Below are 21,100 nucleotides of genomic sequence, written 5' to 3'. Positions count from 1 at the left end.
TCTTAAAAATATAACCCACAATACTTTTATTGCCAATTATGTCACTGACAAAAGCTCACAAAATGATAAGAATCCCTCAGGTTTAAAGATCGCAAATGTTTATACCTAATTCATGATATCTCAGCAAAAAGGACATCTTAAAGACGTTCAGGGGAACATGACCAAACCTCCTGATGTTCCAGGAATGTCCTAACAACAAACGTTTCTTTGCAGGGATGAACCTTGAATGGATAGTCTAAAATACAAGTTTGGAAAATCAGAAAATACTTGATGGTCAGGGAGGTTCAGTTTGGTTCCAGATAGAGGTATGATATGCTTCAATGATTGTCATAGAAACCATTAGCTGGTTTCTGAGAGATTAATAGTTGTTGAGGTTCTCTACACCGTACTGAGCACCTCTGTAGAACTGAGTTATGTTCTCCCTCAAATTCAAATCAAATGTGACCCATCAACTGTTGACAACAGTGAAGTTCCAGTTTGACACTGAATTTGAGATACAGTACACACACGCACATCCTTTACAACATGTAGCTAGTGGCAACTAAAATAAAATAACACAATACAAAGAATGAAAAGTTCTCATGTTAGAAAAATGATTATGCATAAATATAGGCCTGGCTGGCGTGAACGGTGCAGTCACCTTGGATGTTCAGAGAGCAAAATCATAGTTGAGCACAAGAAACGGGACTGGACACTGCCAGTGTGAGAGTGAGATGGATGGCCCATTGAGTTTGCATTGATCCTATCCTTTGTGTTCGTTACAGTGTCAAGTTGAAAATACCGAGCCACACTGTTGAATGGGAATGTTACTGTAGCTGTGTATTGATCTCTGATGCTATAAAGCCTGGTCACCTTGTCTTTCCAACACCTATGACTGTTGCTGTACAAACTGATTCTGGCTTTTGGCAAATCACACCTACTGACCAACAGCGGCATGTGCTCAGAGACTGCAGTACGAGCTGTGAAGAACAGGGATTGGTAAACAGTGGAACAAATTAAGGCCACATCCTAATCTACTGCATGATCACTAAATGTATGCCACTTCAATCTGATATTTTCTGAGCAAAACAGATTCACTAGCACTTTAAGGCCTTCGGTTTTGGGTTTCAATAAGTATTTGGTTTGGGCGGCGTTGACGCGTGTAAAAACAATAACATCAAAAACATCTACATATTACTTAAAAATATACAATTTAATTTCCAAGCGAGTTCGATAATATTGGTTTTCAGCATTAAGACATTACAAAAGACAGACAAACGTAAAACAAACAAAACCTAGTAAAAATGTCACTTTTGCAAGACTGCAATTGTTTTGTACAGCTTAATAAGAGATGGAATTATTTAGCACCTTTTTTTCTTTGAGAAAAAAAAAATCAATTATGACCTGATTGACGCATGTTTTTCGTGAGGTTCTTTGTCACCAATATGCGCGTGAGAGAGTGTGTGTGTGTATCTGCTTGTGTCTGCATTCATGTGTGTTCTGTATATATCCCAAATGCTGTGCATCTCTTTCGGCAATGTTGTCACAGACCACCAACGATGTTACAGTACGTGTCATCTCCAGCTGTTTGTTTTGGGCTGCAGTGGGGTCCACCAACAGTCCTCACTACCAGTCAATTCCAGCTCTCAAAAAATCTCCAAAACACTGAATACATCAGGACCTGTTTGCTGCATATCTCCGCAAAGTCTCCCTGATTACATTCAAAGAGCAGTTTCAGTGCATGTTATAAAACTGTAGCACCATGAGTGCAATGTCCTGGCTGTCTACTGGAGGGAGGACATTAATGCTTGAGGTATATTTTGCCCCTAACCACAGATCTTAAGCATTAAGGAGATAACCCACCTGACCTTGGACCAGTGATTAGAGACAGGGTCTACCTCCTGTCTCTGAGACACTGGACCAGGTTCATGCTGAGGGATATGTTTTTTAACATGTGTCCTTTGTCCTGACCTTGTCCACATTCTTATCGTTGCAGACAATCGAAAGACAGACTTTCATCCGATTTCCATCAGATCTTATGACCGTAAACAGACTAGACGAGGCCCAGATCAGGACAAGATCAAGATGAAGGACACGTCAGAGGCAGGTGTGAACGGGGCTAGTGTGGCCCTCTCCTGGCCAGGGTCAGCTATTAATGTATGTTGAGGGGAGAACATGACTGAGGAGCACGGAGGTAATAGAAAGTGGTCACACAGCACACGCCATCACACCAGCCCTGCCCACCCCTGATAACATGTAGACATGATCAGAAACAGTAGACAGACACATGGTATTCTGTTCCTGGACGTGACTCCAGGCATGATGGCCAACTCTCCATTGGTCAAGAAACCTGTCGTGTTGCAGTCCTTGGTGTGAACATTTTTTGTAACAGTACAATACATTAAAAGACACATTCGAGTACAGAGTAGGGTGAAGCATTGACCTCTAACCTCAGTGTTGTGATTTCACAGAGATTACAGACAGGTGAGGGACAGCTTGGACCTCCATTCACCAACACCCCTATTACTGTCCTAGCTAATCAGTGGTTCTTACATTACCACTTCACCGTTAGAAGGTTGTCGTATAGGCGCTCAACTCAACAGCAAAATACATTATCTACTTTATAACACTTTACCATTTCAACCATTTTCAGCTTGTTTTGTGCATCTCCTTCAATTTCCACTTCATCCCAGAGCTTCATGGATTCGAGGGCATAAATGGTCAGTGATTTTGTGAGTAAAATCTAAAATGGCAGGGGTTTGTGGTCCAAACAAAGCACACCTTTCTGTAATCTCCTCCACTTGTTCTCCAAGTGGAATATGAGTTGGGGGTCGGGGGTCGGGTGTCGAGGGTCGGGGGCGGGGCAGGTAAGACAGGGACAGCGTGTGTGGGTAGTCGGGATAACAAAACAAAAAAAAAAACGTAGTTGACAATTTAAAAGTGGTGGTTGGGCTGTTTGACTCAGTCTTTCAAAGCCCCCCTACCCAGATTGGTTGGGGATGGTTCTGGGCTTAAGGTCAAGGGTCAAAGGGGTCATTATAAGGTCCTTCCAAAGGCTGGGAGGGGAGTGGGGAGGGTTGGAGCACATGCAGTTCAGTGCAGGTGGATGTGCAGCTTGATGCGCAGGGCGTCTCCTATCTCCCCCAGCAGGTAGTCGCTGTCATGTTCCTCCTCCAGCTGGCGGAGGCGCCGCGGCCCAAACAAGCGCAGGCTGGCGATCTCCAGGCGGTAGGAGCCGGGGGGAGGAGGCTTCCTGCCCAACCTCAGCACGCTCTTCCCGTCACGGCGCTCCAGCAGGCGGAAGTGCTCGCCCTGGTTGCCGTGGGTGATGACGTAGCGCACGTGGTGCTCCAGGGGCTCCAGCGCCGGCAGCAGCTCCAGCAGGGGCTCCTTGTTGTGCAGCGACGCCAGGCTCAGGTTCATGGGGATGGACTCCTGGATGTCCACGCTGGCCATGCTGACCTCCTGGCAGAATAACGGAAGAGGGGGTCACCGAACGGCAACGTAACAAACTAACACACACACACACGTTGAAAATCATGCAGACAAAGGAGCGAACGGGGGAAAGAGCCGGTCAGTACCGTGAGGTCATTGTCCCCGGCGTGACGTCTGTGGCGGCCACTCTTGGCGGCGTCTCCGTTGATCTTACATTCGTAGCAGGCCTCCGGAGACAGGCTGTCCTCGTCGTCTCCCTCGGAACTGTACTGGCCCTGGAAGCCCTGGCCGGTTATGCAGTGACTGGGGAGGGGGGGGATGGAGATGGTCAGGGACACGATGCCCCCCAAAACACACGGGTTACAATCACCCACCCACAATGACAATAAACTGAATGCTTTGAGCACACGGCTTGTGCCCTGGCCCCTAATTACAGCTCCCCGCAATGTATGTGAAAACAAGAACAGTGTGGAGGTAGTGTCCATAATACGCGTCCCCCCTCACCCCTGTCCGGCTCTGTAGTAGCCCCCGGGACAGCCACACAGGTAGCCCCCGTCGGTGTTGGAGCATCCAAAGCTGCAGGGGTTACCGCCCATGGAACACTCGTTGACATCCTGGCAGCCCCCGGCTCCCTGTTCGAAGTCAAAGCCGGATGGACACACACACTTAAAGCTGCCCAACGTGTTGTAGCAGGAAGCCGAGCCGCACACCGACGCACCCGAACACTCATTCTCGTCTACAAAACAGGAGGGAGAGAGAGAGAGGGCACAACAGGGGGGACACGTTGGTTAAAACCAATAAAACGCAGAGCGCGCTCAGCAAGCGCTATCGGGTGACGCAGCCCGCTCGGCGGTTTACATCCCAGAACCTCCGCTCAGGGTGTTACCGAAACATACCCGGCTGCTTTGTGGCAACACTGAACATTGTAAAAGTCTTCGCGTTACACACCACTTGAGACAGGAAAAAGGGTTTGGGTGACTTTGCGGCTCTGGCACTCACCCACACACTGGTTCCACTGATAGTGCTGTACGTAGCCCTGAGGACAGCCGCAACGGAAGCCCCCCATCATGTTCTGACAGCCGTGCTGGCAGCGGTGGTTGGTGCCGCACTCATCCACATCTGAACCACAGGTCACAGACAGGGGTCGGGGTTAGACATTCCATGAGGCGTTTTTGGGCTAAAACTAAGGGACACTGGTGGAGTGTGTCGCAATTGGAGGTTGTGTGTCCTAACCTTCACACTCAATGCCAGTGCTGTCCAGAGAGAAGCCTTTCCCACAGTCACAGTTGAAGCTGCCGGGCGTGTTGACACACGAGGCTCGGGAGCCACACACACTGTTCTGGCCGTTACACTCGTTGTTATCTAGCAGATGGAAAGGACACACGTTTAAAATACTTTTCAATCAAATGTTTAGCAGAGGAGACGCTCAAGTGCTCCACATCCTGTCAGCTAACTAGACTGTGTGGGTTACAGGGACCTTATTGAAATGTGCCCTGCCTGTTGCCACTCACCGATGCAGGCTGTCTGGTGCTGGGTGAATCCGGCAGGACATTTGCAGGTAAACCCTCCGATGGTGTTCACACACAGGAACTGACAGTTGTGCTGCTTAGTAGAACACTCATCCAGATCTGGAGGGGTGAACATTTGGTTATTTACAATAGACCGTGAAACAGCCTGAATGTGAAGTTACAGGTATGAAAGCACCAGCTGTCATAATGAATAATTAAGATGATAGGGTCCTGGGGAAATGGGCACTCATTATCATTATTTATTGGCCTGGTGTTGGTCATTATCAGTATTTATTGGCCTGGTGTTGGTCATTCTCAGGATGTATTGGCCTGGTGTTGGTCATTATCAGTATTTATTGGCCTGGTGTTGGTCATTCTCAGGATGTATTGACCTGGTGTTGGTCATTATCAGTATTTATTGGCCTGGTGTTGGTCATTCTCAGGATGTATTGGCCTGGTGTTGGTCATTATCAGTATTTATTGGCCTGGTGTTGGTCATTGTCAGGATGTATTGACCTGGTGTTGGTCATTATCAGTATTTATTGGCCTGGTGTTGGTCATTCTCAGGATGTATTGACCTGGTGTTGGTCATTATCAGTATTTATTGGCCTGGTGTTGGTCATTCTCAGGATGTATTGACCTGGTGTTGGTCATTATCAGTATTTATTGGCCTGGTGTTGGTCATTATCAGTATTTATTGGCCTGGTGTTGGTCATTATCAGTATTTATTGGCCTGGTGTTGGTCATTATCAGTATTTATTGGCCTGGTGTTGGTCATTATCATTATTTATTGGCCTGGTGTTGGTCATTATCAGTATTTATTGGCCTGGTGTTGGTCATTATCATTATTTATTGGCCTGGTGTTGGTCATTATCAGTATTTATTGGCCTGGTGTTGGTCATTATCATTATTTATTGGCCTGGTGTTGGTCATTATCAGTATTTATTGGCCTGGTGTTGACCAGGAGCAGGGTCCTCCACCTTTGCAGCTCTTGCCGTCTGGCTGCAGGATGTATCCTCTCGGACAGGAACACAGGTAGCTGCCCTCCGTGTTCTTACACAGGAAGTTACATGGCTTGGGAGACGCGGAACACTCATCCGTATCTACAACATGAACAGGAGACAGTAGTGAACAAAAAGATCAGAATGAGGGTCATTTCAACACCTGAGCCGAATGGTTTGGCCCGAGGCCCAGTAAGAGAGGGGATGCGGGTCGTACCAATGCAGGAGGTGCTAGTGAAGTCGGCAGTATAACCCACGTTGCAGTGGCAGCGGAATGATCCAATGGTGTTGATGCACTGTCCGTTCTTACACAGGTCTGGCATCACTTTGCACTCGTTGATGTCTGGAACCACAGCAGGCAGGTAAACACACACACACACATTCACCCAATCACCTTCCGCCCTCCTTAATACTATCACCCAATCACCTTCCGCCCTCCTTAATACTATCACCCAATCACATTCCGTCCTCCTTAATGGCATCACCAAAATCTCCTTCCAACCTCCATTACCATACCCCCCTCCCTCTGCGCCTCTCTAACCTCTGCCATCGGTGGTGTACCCAGGCCCCTGTGGGCACATCCTCTTGTACTGCACGGTGCCAGGCAGCGGGCACAGCTCGCACTGGGGTCCCCAGCCACGGCCGACGTTGCAGCAGCACTCAGACTTGGTGACGCTGTTCCGGTTGGTGGAGCCCTGCTGGCACATAGTCTGAAGAACCTCCATGAAGCAGAAGCCCTGTCGGTTATCTGAGGGAAGGAAGACCAGTCAGTAATACGCTGGAACTGTACAGCCAGTGTGCCTGAGTGGAGGGAAGAGATGACTCATTGTTTTATTCTTTTCTTTTGATCGGGTTCCAGTGAAGCTACACCCTTGCGCGTCTTTGGCTACAGCGTGCTCACCGATACACTCTGTTTCAGTGGAGCTGGCCTGGAAGCCCTCATTGCACACACAGCGGTAGCTGCCCACTCTGTTCTCACAGCGGCCGTTCTTACAGATGCCGGGCTTCGCGCGGCACTCATTCAGGTCTGTCGGGAGGGACGAGAGAAAAGACGGGAGTTCAGAACTGGCTGAGAGAAAATATAATCACTTTCAAGAAATGTCCTAGTTCTCTCCTGGGGTGTTGTGTGTGTGTGTGTGCGTGTGCGTGCATGTGTGTGTGGGTGTGTGTGACTCACCCATGCAGCCCTCTCCGTCAGGTCTGCGCTGCATGCCCAGGGGACAGATACACATGAAGGTACCAATCAGGTTCTTACAGGACATGCCCTTGGACTCACAATCATCCAGGCCCTCGGAACACTCATCCTGGTCTGTGAGGGGGGGGGACAAGAAAGGAGGTGTAGAGAGATTACAGAGATGTGTGTAGCGAGAGGGTGGCAACAAGAGATGAGGCAGTTAAGAGAAAAAACACAGAGAAAAAGAGAGAGAGTTGGGATCCGAGGAGAGGAAAAGTTTAACAAAACCATCGACGGAAGTCAGTTGAACCATAACAAGGAAACAATCAATCCTACTGTAGATCTCCTAATCTGGGCATACATCCAGTTCACTGCCATCTCTAAGGTGCGATGGCATACAACCAGCTGGCTGAATTTATGATGACAGACTACTTGACTTTAGCAACGTTACGATTATGAATAGGAAAGACACTCCTGACAGATAGGGAGAGGCTGCTGTAGTCGGGGAGAGTGTTGAGGGGAAGAGAGACAGAGGGGGCGGTCATGGTCGTGTCTCCTGACCTCTGCACATCCGGTGGTCGTCGCGCAGCACGTAGCCAGAGGGACACATGCACTCGTAGGAGCCAAAGGTGTTCACACAGCGGAAGGCACACAGCAGGGGGTTTAAGGAACACTCGTTGATATCTGGACGGAGAGAGACCAGGAGAAAGAGAGGTCAGTCAATGAGCATCCCACCAAAACAGGAATAACCGGGGGTGGTGTAGGTCATTTTACCAGGTCTGGGTCAGAGGTGTTTTTAACTGTCTCATACCTTCACAGGTCATCATGGATCCGGGTTCAAAGCCTTCATGACAGGAGCACTCAAAGCCCCCCAGAACGTTGGTACAGGTCCCATTGCCACAGGGGTTCCCCACGGAGCACTCATCCATGTCTGGCGTGGAGGAGGAGGAGGAGGCGAGGGGAGTAATGGGGAGGAGAATAGAGGGGGAAGGCAGCGGAGAGGAAGGGGAGATGGGACATAGGAGGGGTGGGAAATTAGCAAAATCAATTAGATGTTATTATCAGTCAGTCATCACCAGAAATTCAGAGGTCAGCTCACCAACACAGTTGACCCCGGTGTAGTCCAGTTTGTAGCCGAAAGGACAATCGCAGCGGAATGATCCGTCTGTGTTGATACAGACCCCATTCTGACAGATGTCTGCATTGTCCAGGCACTCATTCATATCTACGGGGACAGATCAGAAGACTGTTGGGATGACTGACATCCGGACAGAAAACAGAAAGCACGGGGATGTGTGGGGGTGACCCAGCGATGTCACGTGTCACTCACCCTCTCGGGCATCCCCCAGTCCAGGCAGAGCGCCGTGACCGTAGGGACACAGGCTGTCGAAAGCCGCTGGATACAGAGGTCAAAGGTTAGACGTACACCGACAACAGGACAGGATCTTTTTGGTTTAGCTTTGTCAACTGGATTTTGTTACGGAAACTGATTATAGTGGCACTCAATGGAGAAGTACTGAGAGCGGTGCGCGTGTGCACGGAACCCACCTTCGGTCTCACGTGGGCACAGCTCACAGGGATCTCCCCAGCCTTCGCCTGGCATTTTGCTGCAGCAGCACTTGGCCTTAGTGGTGTTGAAGGCTTTGGGCACAGAACACTTGCCAGACTCAAAGCGGGTGAAGCAGAAGCTGGATCTGGTATCTGCATGAAAACAGTAACACCACAGCCTGTCAGTGGGAAGACAGCCAAAAGGCTACCTGTGTCTGCTTTGATGTCTAACACATCTCCATGACGGCCGAGTTAGGATATTTTCTCCACTCATTTATCTTTTGACAGATCAGACCGGGTTCAGTTAAGGTCTGGTGTGATGCGAAAATAAATCTCTACGCGGCGCTGCCTGAGTGACTGCAACCGTAGGGTCTCTCGTCGCTCACCGAAGCAGCGTCGTCCGTTGTCAGACAGCACAAAGCCACTCTGGCAGATACACTGGAAGCTTCCTGGGGTGTTTTTGCATGTGCCAAACTGGCAGATATTGGGCTCTGTATCACACTCGTTGATATCTGGGAGGAGAGAGGAGAATAAGACAGATAAGATGGGATGAGGTGTATGTGACTGTGTGTGTGTGAGCTGGACCAGACGGCAGGGTGACCACAGAGAGTTGGTGCACATGGGTATGGAGGTGTGTGTGTGTGATGGCAGGATGACTGCAGAGTGTAGGTACCCCTAATGTTTGGAGGCGTGTAGTATTCTGTGTGAATAGATAAAGTCAGTGTACTTTGCATGAAGTCATGTTCATTGCGGTGTGTGTGTGTGTGTGCGTGTGTGTGTGTGTGCGTACATGTGAGGATGAGAATCCTACCTATACACTGGTCATTCAGGACTTCGTATCCAATAGGGCAGAGACAGCGGAATGTTCCATCAAGGTTATGGCAGGTTCCAGGAGAGCAGGTGCCGGGAAAACTCACACACTCATTGATATCTGAGAAACAACAGCTGTGTGTTAACATAGAGCACACATAAAAAAAAAGAAATACCCACAATGCAGGCACATTAAAACGTCTTGGTTGAGTTGGGAGATGAAACGGTGAAGCCTAATTTGATCTAATGTGTGTATTTGGGGGAGGCGTGAGTGCTGAGTTGACTTACCGACACAGTTCTTTCCGTCGGGGGTCAGTTCATAGCCGTCCTCACAGAGACACTGGAAGGACCCCAGGCCATTTATACACCGGCCGTTCCTGCAGACCTGACCGACCAACGCACTGCACTCGTCAATGTCTGCGATGGGGACGGACAGTTAGTTTCCATCTAATCACTCCAAGCACCATGCTTCCAAATGCCTCTGTAACACACTTCAGAGTAATTTCTCTGAATATGCGTCACTCCTGCCAGGTTTTAACGAGTCTTTTCCTGAGCTGATGTGTGACGGAGGACGTACCCATGCAGTCGTTGTTGTGAGTGAGCTCAAAGCCGGGGAAGCACAGACAGTTGTAGGAGCCCACTGTGTTCTTGCAGGTTCCATTTCCACACGGCTGTCTGTCACACTCATCAATATCTGAGACACGGAGAGACCAGGGCACAGACCAGGGGACGAAACCAGCAGGTGAGAACCGGGTGAAAACCAGGTGACATGACTGAAACCTCCCAGGGTTGTGTTACCAGGACTCCACTCACCCATGCACATGGTCTGGTCAGCTGTGGCCTTGAATCCGTTGTGACACAGGCAGCGGTAGCTGCCCTGAGTGTCGATGCATTCTCCATGGCTACACACGTTAGAGATCTCCTGGCACTCATTACGATCTACACACACACACACACACAAACAAACACGTCATACACACGTTAGAGATCTCCTGGCACTCATTACGATCTACACACACACACACACACACACACACGTCATACACACGTTAGAGATCTCCTGGCACTCATTACGATCTACACACACACACACACACACACACACACACAAACACGTCATACACACGTTAGAGATCTCCTGGCACTCATTACGATCTACACACACACACACACACACAAACACGTCATACACACGTTAGAGATCTCCTGGCACTCATTACGATCTACACACACACACACACACACACACACGTCATACACACGTTAGAGATCTCCTGGCACTCATTACGATCTACACACACACACACAAACACAAACACGTCATACACACGTTAGAGATCTCCTGGCACTCATTACGATCTACACACACACACACAAACACAAACACGTCATACACACATTTCAATTGACGTGTAACAATATAATTCCAAGTTTCCATTGAGATCAATGTTTCTTTTTCCAAAATGAGAAGTGACAAAGAAGACAGTTCCAGCTGTTGATAATCTCTCATTTAACATGGTGGTCACTCAGCAGATGCCTTGTCCAGACCCACTGACAGGTGTGCTTAGTGCCTTGCTTAAGGGGGACAATGATGCTTTACCTAGTCAGCTTGGGCTCCTGACTAAGTCGTCTAACTGTTAGGCTTGGGTTCCTGACAACATTTTCTAACCACTAGGCTTGGCTTCCTGACAACATTTTCTAACCACTAGGCTTGGGTTCCTGACAACATTTTCTAACCGCTAGGCTTGGGTTCCTGACAAAATGTTCTAACCGCTAGGCTTGGGTTCCTGACAAAATGTTCTAACCGCTAGGCTTGGGATCCTGACAAAATGTTCTTACCACTAGGCTTGGGTTCCTGACAAAATATTCAAACCACTAGGCTTTGGTTCTTGACTAGATGTTCTAACCACTGGGCTTGATTTACTGAATAAATTCTCTAATCACTAGGATCGGGTTACTGACTAAATTCTCTAACCACTGGGCTTGGGTTACAGACTAAATACCCTCGACAGGGAATCTTGCTGTGGTGCATTTAACCTAAAACCATCAACACTACCCCCCTTCATTGCTCTGAGATGGTACATGCCAGAGTCCGGACTCACCCACACAGGCCCCACTGGGGGACAGCTTGAAGCCTGGGGAGCACTCGCACCGGTAGCTCCCTGGGATGTTGATACAGTTGGCGTTGCGCTGGCACAGGTTGTCTCCGCTGTTACACTCATCAATATCTGGCGGGAAGAGAATGGGCCAGAGGCTATCAGTCACAGAGGTCATAACACAGGCTGAGGTCATAACGACACAGGCTGAGGTCATAACGACACAGGCTGAGGTCATAACGACACAGGCTGAGGTCATAACAACACTGGCTGAGGTCATAACAACACTGGCTGAGGTCATAAAGACACAGGCTGAGGTCATAACGACACTGGCTGAGGTCATAACAACACTGGCTGAGGTCATAAAGACACAGGCTGAGGTCATAACGACACATGCTGAGGTCATAACGACACATGCTGAGGTCATAACGACACAGGCAGAGTCTGTCTCTGTCACAGGCTACTACAGTCTGCTGTCTTTACAACTAATATCTGGGAGAGGCCAGCCTGCTGTGTGTGGCTGAACGGGTGGTTTAGCCATACTGAGTGTAGAGGCATGTGTATGTCAGGGAATGTTTTTTTTATCAAAAGGAAAACAGATGATTCAGTGTGTGTGTGTGTGTGTGCGTGCATGTGTGTGTGCGCGTGCGTGTCTGAGCCTCACCTTCACATATGAGCAGTATGTTGTTGTAGCTGAAGCCCATGGGACACTCACAGCGGAAGCTTCCTATCTGGTTGATACACACCCCGTTGGCACAAATACCAGGGATCTCCCTGCACTCATCAATATCTGCAGACGGACATGGCAACACACAAGGTAACGCGTCGGCTAGGTCTCCACGTTCACAGCTGGCCACTTGGCGGACGTGCCGCGTGACCTAGCACTAATAATAATCACCGTGACAATACAGATTCATCCAAGCACGGAGAAAAGCAGCAGGGCAGTAGGACCTGTCGGACATCACGGTGAGCTTACCGATGGGCTTCCCCGTGTGGATGTCTATGATGAACCCAGGAGCCTGGTTCCCGCACAGCAACTGATACGCCGCTGCGGGAGAAAAAAAAAACAAACCACGACAGCTAAACATATGGAGGAGCCGTCACGTAGGTACGCCGTGTCCACGGCGGAGAGTGTGCGTGTGTGCTCCGCGAGCGTCCAATGCACTCACACGTGGCCGGGGTGGGACAGGCTTCACACGGCTTGTTCCAGGCCTTGCCCACGTTGTAGGCGCAGCAGCACATCTTCTTGGTCATGTTGAAGGAGAGCTCGTTCTCGCACGTGTCGTTGAAGTTGCGGTAGCAAACGCTCTTCCTCATGTCTGCGGCAGGCGGGGAGGAGAGCGGGGCCGTGCAGGTCCATTTAGTTTCCGGGTCGAGTTCGGTAACCACGGTTACGGTGAATAGCGGTGTGTGGCGCGGCGCAACTCACCCATGCAGTTGTTGCCTCCGTTGACCTGCATGTACTCAGGAGGACAGACACAGGTGTAGTTCCCCAGCGTGTTGTAACAGGTCCCCGGGCCGCAGATTCCAATGTGGGCCGTGCACTCATCGATGTCTAGACACACGACCAGAACAAACCCGGGGGGGTTAACCCACTGCGCCGACGCGGCCTACTGGTGACGGTGGCCCCACTGGATGTGTCGGTGACCTTCGCCCTCTTACCTTCACAGATGCGCGTCTCCTCGTTGAGGTAGTACCCAGCGGGGCATTCGCACTGGAAGCTGCCGAAGGTGTTGACACAGTTCCCGCCCTGGCAAAGGCCAGGCAGCTCCTGGCACTCATCAATGTCTGAGGCACAGGGAGGTCGGGTTAGCTCATGGGGACACAGTTCAACACAGCAATGTGAAGAGGAAGGGGCGAAGAGGGTTGAGAGGTTACCTTCCAGGATGACAGTAATGGGGTTGGGTCTAAAGCCCTCTCCCCCGGGACAAAGGGTTTTGTACTCCGCTACAGACACACACAAAACAAAAAAGGAGCAATATATTAAAGTAAGACCTACAAAAAAAATATATCACACTCACCGACTTCACTGAAGGAACCGGTCAGTGGGATGCATTTGAAAACCAAAATGGTCCTCTTTTCCATTACGCGTGGTTCATGTTTCATGTCGACCAAGCTTTATGGTTCTTACTGGAGTTGATGGAAGGGCACAGTTCACAGGGGTTTCCCCAAGCCCCTCCCAGGGAGCAGCAGCAGGAGGCGCGGGTCACGCCCACGCCAATCTCGGCGCTGCAGGAGATCCCACCGTCGCCGCGCGCCAACGTGTCCAGGAAACAGTTCCCGACCCGCGTGTCTGAGGTCAGGGAAAGAAATCGTTGTGACAACCTCAACACCGCGCCCAGCTCGTTCATCCTCTGATGTGTCTCCCTGGCTCCGAGGCCGGTGGCTCACACTCACCCACGCAGCCCACTCCGGTAGGGTTGAGCTCAAAGTCATGAGGACAGTTGCACATGTAGCTTCCCGGCGTGTTCACACACAAGCCGTTGATGCAGTTCACCGGATCGGCACACTCGTTAATGTCTGGAACACACGGCCAGAACGCGCACTGTGACCCAGTGATACGGCACAGTCGCACACACCGAAAACAAGACGCTATGACGCTATGAGAAGACAGGAGAAAGAGGAACGAACCGCTGCGGTTCCTTTCCTGTTCATGCTAGAGAGGTTGAGTGGCACACAGGGGGAACAGAGGGCCCAAATCGATTGGAGATCTAATTGCCAGATTGGGTTGGGAGTGTTGCAGCGGTTGTGTTGTTCAGTGTGTGCGTTGCTCACCAGTGCAGTTTCCTCCACTGCGGTCCAGCTCGTAGCCGTCGTCACAAACACACCTGAACATCCCTGGGAGATTCTGACATGTTCCAAACACACAGATGTTCTGGAAGTTACATTCGTCGATATCTAGGGAAGCAAATTACAAAGCATCAGCTATTGAGCTATTGAAAACCAGAATTTTTTTAACGAATATATTCAATAAAAAATATAGCTCAGAATTTTGCCGTGAAGATGTTCTTCTATTCTAAATACACATAGTCCTGCTGCCCCCTGGTGGCAACTCTGGGCTAAAGTTCATTATATACTTCCGCTTTCAAATGAAGGCAATCTGTTGCCTGCAGGAAAGTTATGACCTATTCTTATCCTGGTCCTGCAGGATTAATGTCCCCGGGTGACGAGGGGGGTCAAATTAAGATGCCAGATCGGTACTGATAAAATGAGAGAAATCCCAAACTGGCATCACAGCTAGGGCCCTGCCCCCCACAAAAAGAAGAAAAAGTGTGTCACTGTTACCCTGGCAGGCCTTGCTGTCCTCAGTGGGGGTGAAGCCCATCTCGCACTCGCAGCGGTACCCCCCCGGGGCATTCAGACACTGGCCGTTCTCACACAGGTTGACGTTGTCAGCACACTCGTCCATGTCAGAGCAGGAGAAGCCGTCCCCGTTGAAGCCATCCTTACAGGCACAGCGGTAGGAGCCGGGGGTGTTCACACAGTCTGCGTTGGGGTTGCAGTTGTGCTCCTCAGTGGAACACTCATCCAGGTCTACAGGGAGCGAGAAGGGCCAATCAAAGTCAGCCCCGCTGGGCGCCCACAGAGGAGGGGGCCATGCATAACAGTGGCATTACCTAACCAGTGAATTAGTTTAACGGTGAAGGGGTTTTGTTTCCTGGCCCTGGCATATTGCACCTATTGCACTCACCCACACACTTGATGCCATCCCCCACCCAGCCGTCCCGACAGCGGCACTTGAAGCTCCCGGGAACGTTGACGCAGGCGGCATGCATGTCACAGTTGTGGGCCCCGATCTCACACTCGTCGATGTCTGGAGGGGAGAGAACACAGTCAATCAGAGCGCCTCTCACATTTTTAGGAAGGCTTTGTAACTAAGGCAACATTAGCCTCGTGTGTTTCTGTTTGTATGTGTGCGTGTGTGTGTGTGTGTGTGTGTGCGCGGGTGCATGCGTGTGTATGTGTGTACCGTACCTGTGCAGCCTGTTGAGCCTTTCTTGACAAAGTATCCGAGCTGGCAGTGACAGATGAAGGATCCCTTGGTGTTCTCACAGTCCCCGTGCAGACAGATGTTAGAGTTCAGGTCACACTCATTCACATCTGGACAGACACAGTGAACACACACGCACACAAACACACGGGATAATTACTTCACTGGTTTTGGAGAATGTCTGGCAAAGAGAGAGAAATGTGTGGGTGGGAAGGTACAGGTAGGTGTACAGTGTGTGGAGAGAGAGAGGGCGAGGGGTGTGTGGAGGGAGTGAGGGTGAGGGGTGTGTGGAGGGAGTGGGGCTGAGGGGTGTGTGGAGGGAGTGAGGGTGAGGGGTGTGTGGAGGGAGTGGGGGTGAGGGGTGTGTGGAGGGAGTGGGGGTGAGGGGTGTGTGGAGGGAGTGGGGGTGAGGGGTGTGTGGAGAGAGTGAGGGTGAGGGGTGGAGACAGCAGGGGAGGGTGGAGGGGTGGAGACAGCAGGGGAGGGTGGAGGGGTGGAGACAGCAGGGGAGGGTGGAGGGGTGGAGACAGGGGAGGGTGGAGGGGTGGAGACAGTAGGGGAGGGTGGAGGGGGGGAGACAGCAGGGGGAAGAGAAAGGCTTTACCGATGCAGGTCCTCATGTCCATGGAGGCCATGAAGCCGTCGTAGCAGAGGCAGCGGTACTCCCCAGGGATGTTGGTGCACTGGCCTCCATCACAGATATCAGGGGTGTCTTCACACTCGTCAATATCTGGACAGGAGAAAGATCAGATGTTAACAGGAACGTATGTGTGAATGTGTGTGCGTCTGTGTGTGTGTGTGTGTGTGTGTGTGTGTTACTGTGGCTTACCAGCACAGGTCCTGAGGTCAGGCATGAGTGCATAGCCCTCACTACAGCTGCACTCGTAACTGCCCTCCGAGTTGGTACAGTGTGTGTCACAGCCGCCATTCATTATGGTGCACTCATCAATATCTGCAATCACAGGGGTTACAGGTGAGTAGAGACACCAACACTATACCCCTCTATAATGTCCAAAGCGTGTGTTAACAGGTCAAGATGTTGCCTGGTTGTAGAAAATTAAAGTCAGGCTTTCCAGGGGGGAAAACTACAGGTTACTCACCCACACAGCCCTGCCGGTCCGGTGTCACCTGGTAACCTGTGTCACAGGAGCACTGGTAGTTCCCCACCATGTTCACACAGTGGCCATTCTTACACAGGTTGTCACTCAGCTGACACTCGTTCACATCTGAAAACACACAGAGAAGACGGGCAGTCAGGAACTAGATACCGCAGAGGAGAGTCTTCCACTGTTTATAATCTACTGTGTGTGTGTGTGTGTGTGATGTGATGTGTGTGTGTGCACGCAAATTGTGTTTGTGTGTGTATGTGTGTGTGTGTGTGTGTGTGTGTGTGACCCACCTTCGCAGGAGGAACCATCTGGGCTGAGCTGGTGTCCTGGGGGACATTCACACTCATAACTCCCCTCTGTGTTCAGACAATTGCCTCCTCGGCAAAGAAGTGGGTTCCGCTCACATTCATCAATGTCTGTAGGTCAGAAAGACAGAGAGAGGGAGAGAAGCAGGACGAGAGCGAGTGCAACTTGGTGTTAAGAATGACTGAGCCAAACCCAGAGGACCGTAGAGGAAGCTTGTGTGTGAGCGTGTGGTTCGCAGACTGACCCATGCAGGTCTTCATCATCAGGACGCCACTCTCGTAACCCTCGAAGCATTCACACTCAAAGGTGCCCAGGGTGTTGACACAGGTGCCATGGCCGCACAGATCCGGAGAGATACGACATTCATCAATATCTGAGACCCAGAGGGAAGGGAAAGGAAGAAAACACATTACAGACACATCTGACCTTCCTCTGTCCATCTCCTTCACATTCCATGGTGTTAACTACCACATCTTTTGCCACGGTAGAACCATGGTATCATAAATACTACAGGAAACCTACTAAAGCTATGTGCTGTGCATTCTCCTACTTTCATTTTCAAATGCGTTTGTATGTGACGGAGTAGCATTAGATTTACAAAGACCTCTGTGGCAAAGCAACATTTTGCATTTCAGATTAGATATGAACACAGTCTGAATACTCCGTACCCGTGCAGTTCCTCTCTTCCATGGTCAGGGCAAATCCCCGGCTGCAGCGACATTTGAAGCTGCCGATCGTGTTGCGACACGTTCCGTGGGAACAAAGGCTGTTGAACACCTTGCACTCATTCACATCTGTGGATAAACAACACAACAGAGGGACAGCGGGGGTTAGCGCCGGACTGACCGTGGAATTGACATAAAATGGACACCAACAGGGTTTGGCCGAATCCTTCTGTATCCAGTCAGGTTTATATCAACGTTATCTCGTGAATGTCAAGGTCAGCAGATGAGATAATATTGTAAGACCATAACTGTGTAGTTGTTAGGTTTCTGGCAGCTCATCGCAACAGTCGGCAAACACTCGAAACAGTTTAGTGTCACCAAAATACCCAGTGGTGTTCAGAAGATTATGATGCTTTTATTTGATGCTCATAAAGGGCTAAACGTTACATTGTTGTGAAAGTGTAATTAAAATCAAATGAAAGGGGTTCCCACGACTGGTTGCCGTGGATCAGCTCCTACCTTTGTAGAAGGGTCTGCCGGTCAGTATGTCTCCTCGATTGGCGAAGCCTGGTCCTCGCGGGCATATGGCCTTGTACTCTGGGGAGCCCTCTTTGGGACACTCCTCACAGTCCAGGCCCCAGGCCGCCCCGACCGAGCAGCAGCACATGTCCACACGGTAGCGGCCGGGCAGTGGCTCGCCACACTCATCCTCGTGCCACTTCATGTAGCACTGCTCGCTGCGCACGTCTGGGGGACAGACAGGAAGCCGGATGGACAAATGTAAGTTAAATAGAACTGCACTGGGGATTCAACACTGGCCTCAGATATTTACAATAACATTGGCCTCAGGTATTTATGCTAATATTGGCCTCAGATATTTACAATAACACTGGCCTCTGGTATTAATGCTAATATTGGCCTCAGATATTTACAATAACATTGGCCTCTGGTATTTATGCTAATATTGGCCTCAGATATTTACAATAACATTGGCCTCTGGTATTTATGCTAATATTGGCCTCAGATATTTACAATAACACTGGCCTCTGGTATTTATGCTAATATTGGCCTCAGATATTTACAATAACATTGGCCTCAGGTATTTACGCTTACACTGGCCTCAAGTATTCACTGTAAGACTAGCCTCTGGTATTAACACTAAAACTGGCCTCAGGTATTTATGCTAACAAGGACCTTGGGTATGTATGCTAACACTGGCCTTGGGTATGTATGCTAACACTGACCTTGGATGTGTATGCTAACACTGGCCTTGGGTATGTATGATAACACTGGCCTTTGGTATGTATGCTAACAAGGACCTTGGGTATGTATGCTAACACTGGCCTTGGGTGTGTATGCTAACACTGGCCTTGGGTATGTATGCTAACACTGGCCTTGGGTGTGTATGCTAACACTGGCCTTGGGTATGTATGCTAACACTGGCCTTGGGTATGTATGCTAACACTGGCCTTGGGTATGTATGCTAACACTGGCCTTGGGTATTTACAGACATGCGTGTAAGAGTTCAGTGTTGTCTTACCCACGCAGGTGCGCCCGCTGCCATCCAGAGTGAGTCCCTCAGCACAATCGCAACGGAAGGAGCCCTGGGTGTTGACGCAGCGCCCGTTGGTGCACACCCCGGGGAACACCTCACACTCATTGATGTCTGGAAAGAAAAAATTATTACAGGACTGAGTGCCCTCCATGGCTTATAACTTTCTCTCTGTGGAGTGAGGGAGGGTTGAATACCACAGGGAGAGAGGCATAGCTTCCTCACGTGTCATATTTCAGTGTGTGTGTGTGTGTGTGTGTGTGTGTGCGGGCTAATAGTCTTACCTTCACAGGTGACTCCCTTCATACGAGCGAACCCTCTAGAGCAGGCGGTGTCTGTGGAGAGGGACAGCAGTTCAAATACGCACCTTACACTTCATTATGTCCGTTAGAGATCTGAGTGTGTTTAACCGTGTGTACTGACCGATTTCACAGCGTTCGCAGGGGCTGCCCCAGGCGGCTCCCAGGGTAGAGCAGCACTCAGACTTAAGTGTGGCTCCATTAATGTTGACCTCACAACGGCCATCTTGGATGTTTAGCCAGCAGGTTCCCTTCATGCTGTCTGTAAAGGGATAGGGGTAGTGAAAGGGAAGGAGCGGGGAGAGACAGGATGGACAGAGAGTCTGGTTGTCACTGAAGGCCCTTAAGACAACTCATGGCGTAGAAAATGTACCGTAAAACAACAACGCACACACGTTTCATTTTCATGTAGAGCCCCATTCATTGCATGCAGTGATTAGTAACTGTATGTGTCCCATTCAACAGCTGCCATTTTACCCCAGCCCGTAACGAGTCACATGCATCATTTACTTTACTCATTTTCTATGGCAGTCCTAATGGTCTAGGAAACCAGTCATAACAAACTGCACATGAATTTCTTCTCCAGAGACCACTGGGCCACCCAAAACCTTGACCACAATGTATACGCTTGCCACTGAGAAATGGATTTGAACATAGTATGACTGCTTTGAACATAAAACAGCTCTATCAAACTGACAAGGCCAACTCATATTGGTGTTTATTCTAATGATACATCCCACCCAGATTACATCTGTAGATGGAAAAGTGGCAGGACACGCTCTGAAAACTGACATTGTCTTTGTTTATTTGGACTGTAATGAACCTCCTAGAAGGAATAGAATGTCTGTCAGAGATCGTGCTCTTCACTCTGTTGATGATCGTTCTCTGACAGAGGTTCGTATCAGAACCCTTCAGAATCAGGACAGTGGCCATGGACGCCCCAGCCTCTTACCCACGCAGATGGTGTTGGTGGAGTCCAGTTTGCTGCCATGGGAACACTCGCAGTTGAAGGAGCCAGCGATGTTCCGGCAGAGTCCGTTGACACAGGGGCTGGACTCACACTCGTTGATATCTGAAACACACGGATACAAGCAAGATTAGGGGAGGGGGACAGAGGATGCAGGCCAACACGTGGTCAATGTATTTTGATGGTCTATTTGACTCCAATTAATCCATCTTCACGTGTGTCAACATGCTGAAGAGTCGCAGTTCAAACGAATCAAACGGATTTCACAGCTTCAATGTGTCAAATTGTATGAACAGTGAATACAATGGAGGAACTTAGATGTCTTTAGGTACTGTGGTTGAGTAAGCAGTATGCAGACTGATATTGTCTGATAAGGTGAATAGTTTTTGGTTAAAGTGTGTGTGAAGGGTTCTGAGTACCTTCGCAGGTCTCCGAGTCCGGTTTGAAGACAAAGCCTTTGGGACAGGAGCAAGTGTAGCTGCCAGGCGTGTTTCTACACAGACCGTTGTCACATAGCAGACGGTTCACTAGGCACTCATTGATGTCTGGCAGACAAGACGGTTGGAGAAAAGAGGACATCAGATGCAACAGGCGCTACACAAACCAACTAAAATAATACCTAATTTGTGCATTTTTCAAATTTGTTAGGATAATTTGTCC

General features: G+C 49.8%; 1 protein-coding gene across 2 annotated transcripts in view; it reads right to left on the bottom strand.

Moving 5' to 3' along the window:
* Window positions 1-2: 2 nt before the first annotated feature.
* The window catches only part of fbn2b (fibrillin 2b), a 58,037-nt gene continuing 36,939 nt past the window's right edge, over window positions 3-21,100 (bottom strand). For both annotated transcript variants that reach the window (XM_010871550.3, XM_020048896.2), the window contains exons 19-64: window positions 20,860-20,985; window positions 20,426-20,545; window positions 19,598-19,735; window positions 19,459-19,509; window positions 19,163-19,288; window positions 18,142-18,369; window positions 17,626-17,751; window positions 17,202-17,330; window positions 16,942-17,067; window positions 16,643-16,768; window positions 16,372-16,494; window positions 16,147-16,272; window positions 15,527-15,652; window positions 15,243-15,365; window positions 14,837-15,085; window positions 14,327-14,449; window positions 13,949-14,071; window positions 13,683-13,844; window positions 13,430-13,498; window positions 13,214-13,339; window positions 12,981-13,106; window positions 12,721-12,870; window positions 12,528-12,599; window positions 12,216-12,341; window positions 11,558-11,683; window positions 10,269-10,394; window positions 10,033-10,149; window positions 9,744-9,872; window positions 9,457-9,576; window positions 9,032-9,157; window positions 8,646-8,798; window positions 8,428-8,493; window positions 8,197-8,322; window positions 7,909-8,028; window positions 7,659-7,781; window positions 7,101-7,232; window positions 6,825-6,950; window positions 6,465-6,671; window positions 6,141-6,266; window positions 5,903-6,025; window positions 4,926-5,042; window positions 4,648-4,776; window positions 4,414-4,533; window positions 3,919-4,150; window positions 3,561-3,717; window positions 3-3,444 (exon numbers count right to left, since the gene is read on the bottom strand). In XM_010871550.3, the coding sequence (XP_010869852.1) occupies window positions 3,073-3,444; window positions 3,561-3,717; window positions 3,919-4,150; window positions 4,414-4,533; window positions 4,648-4,776; window positions 4,926-5,042; window positions 5,903-6,025; window positions 6,141-6,266; window positions 6,465-6,671; window positions 6,825-6,950; window positions 7,101-7,232; window positions 7,659-7,781; window positions 7,909-8,028; window positions 8,197-8,322; window positions 8,428-8,493; window positions 8,646-8,798; window positions 9,032-9,157; window positions 9,457-9,576; window positions 9,744-9,872; window positions 10,033-10,149; window positions 10,269-10,394; window positions 11,558-11,683; window positions 12,216-12,341; window positions 12,528-12,599; window positions 12,721-12,870; window positions 12,981-13,106; window positions 13,214-13,339; window positions 13,430-13,498; window positions 13,683-13,844; window positions 13,949-14,071; window positions 14,327-14,449; window positions 14,837-15,085; window positions 15,243-15,365; window positions 15,527-15,652; window positions 16,147-16,272; window positions 16,372-16,494; window positions 16,643-16,768; window positions 16,942-17,067; window positions 17,202-17,330; window positions 17,626-17,751; window positions 18,142-18,369; window positions 19,163-19,288; window positions 19,459-19,509; window positions 19,598-19,735; window positions 20,426-20,545; window positions 20,860-20,985 (6,293 nt within the window). In that variant the 3' untranslated portion in view covers window positions 3-3,072. The remainder of the gene's footprint in view (window positions 3,445-3,560; window positions 3,718-3,918; window positions 4,151-4,413; window positions 4,534-4,647; window positions 4,777-4,925; window positions 5,043-5,902; window positions 6,026-6,140; window positions 6,267-6,464; window positions 6,672-6,824; window positions 6,951-7,100; window positions 7,233-7,658; window positions 7,782-7,908; window positions 8,029-8,196; window positions 8,323-8,427; window positions 8,494-8,645; window positions 8,799-9,031; window positions 9,158-9,456; window positions 9,577-9,743; window positions 9,873-10,032; window positions 10,150-10,268; window positions 10,395-11,557; window positions 11,684-12,215; window positions 12,342-12,527; window positions 12,600-12,720; window positions 12,871-12,980; window positions 13,107-13,213; window positions 13,340-13,429; window positions 13,499-13,682; window positions 13,845-13,948; window positions 14,072-14,326; window positions 14,450-14,836; window positions 15,086-15,242; window positions 15,366-15,526; window positions 15,653-16,146; window positions 16,273-16,371; window positions 16,495-16,642; window positions 16,769-16,941; window positions 17,068-17,201; window positions 17,331-17,625; window positions 17,752-18,141; window positions 18,370-19,162; window positions 19,289-19,458; window positions 19,510-19,597; window positions 19,736-20,425; window positions 20,546-20,859; window positions 20,986-21,100) is intronic.

This window comes from Esox lucius, chromosome 8, assembly GCF_011004845.1.
Source record: "Esox lucius isolate fEsoLuc1 chromosome 8, fEsoLuc1.pri, whole genome shotgun sequence".
Taxonomy (NCBI): domain Eukaryota; kingdom Metazoa; phylum Chordata; class Actinopteri; order Esociformes; family Esocidae; genus Esox; species Esox lucius.
This window is presented reverse-complemented; position numbering and strand designations above follow the sequence as displayed.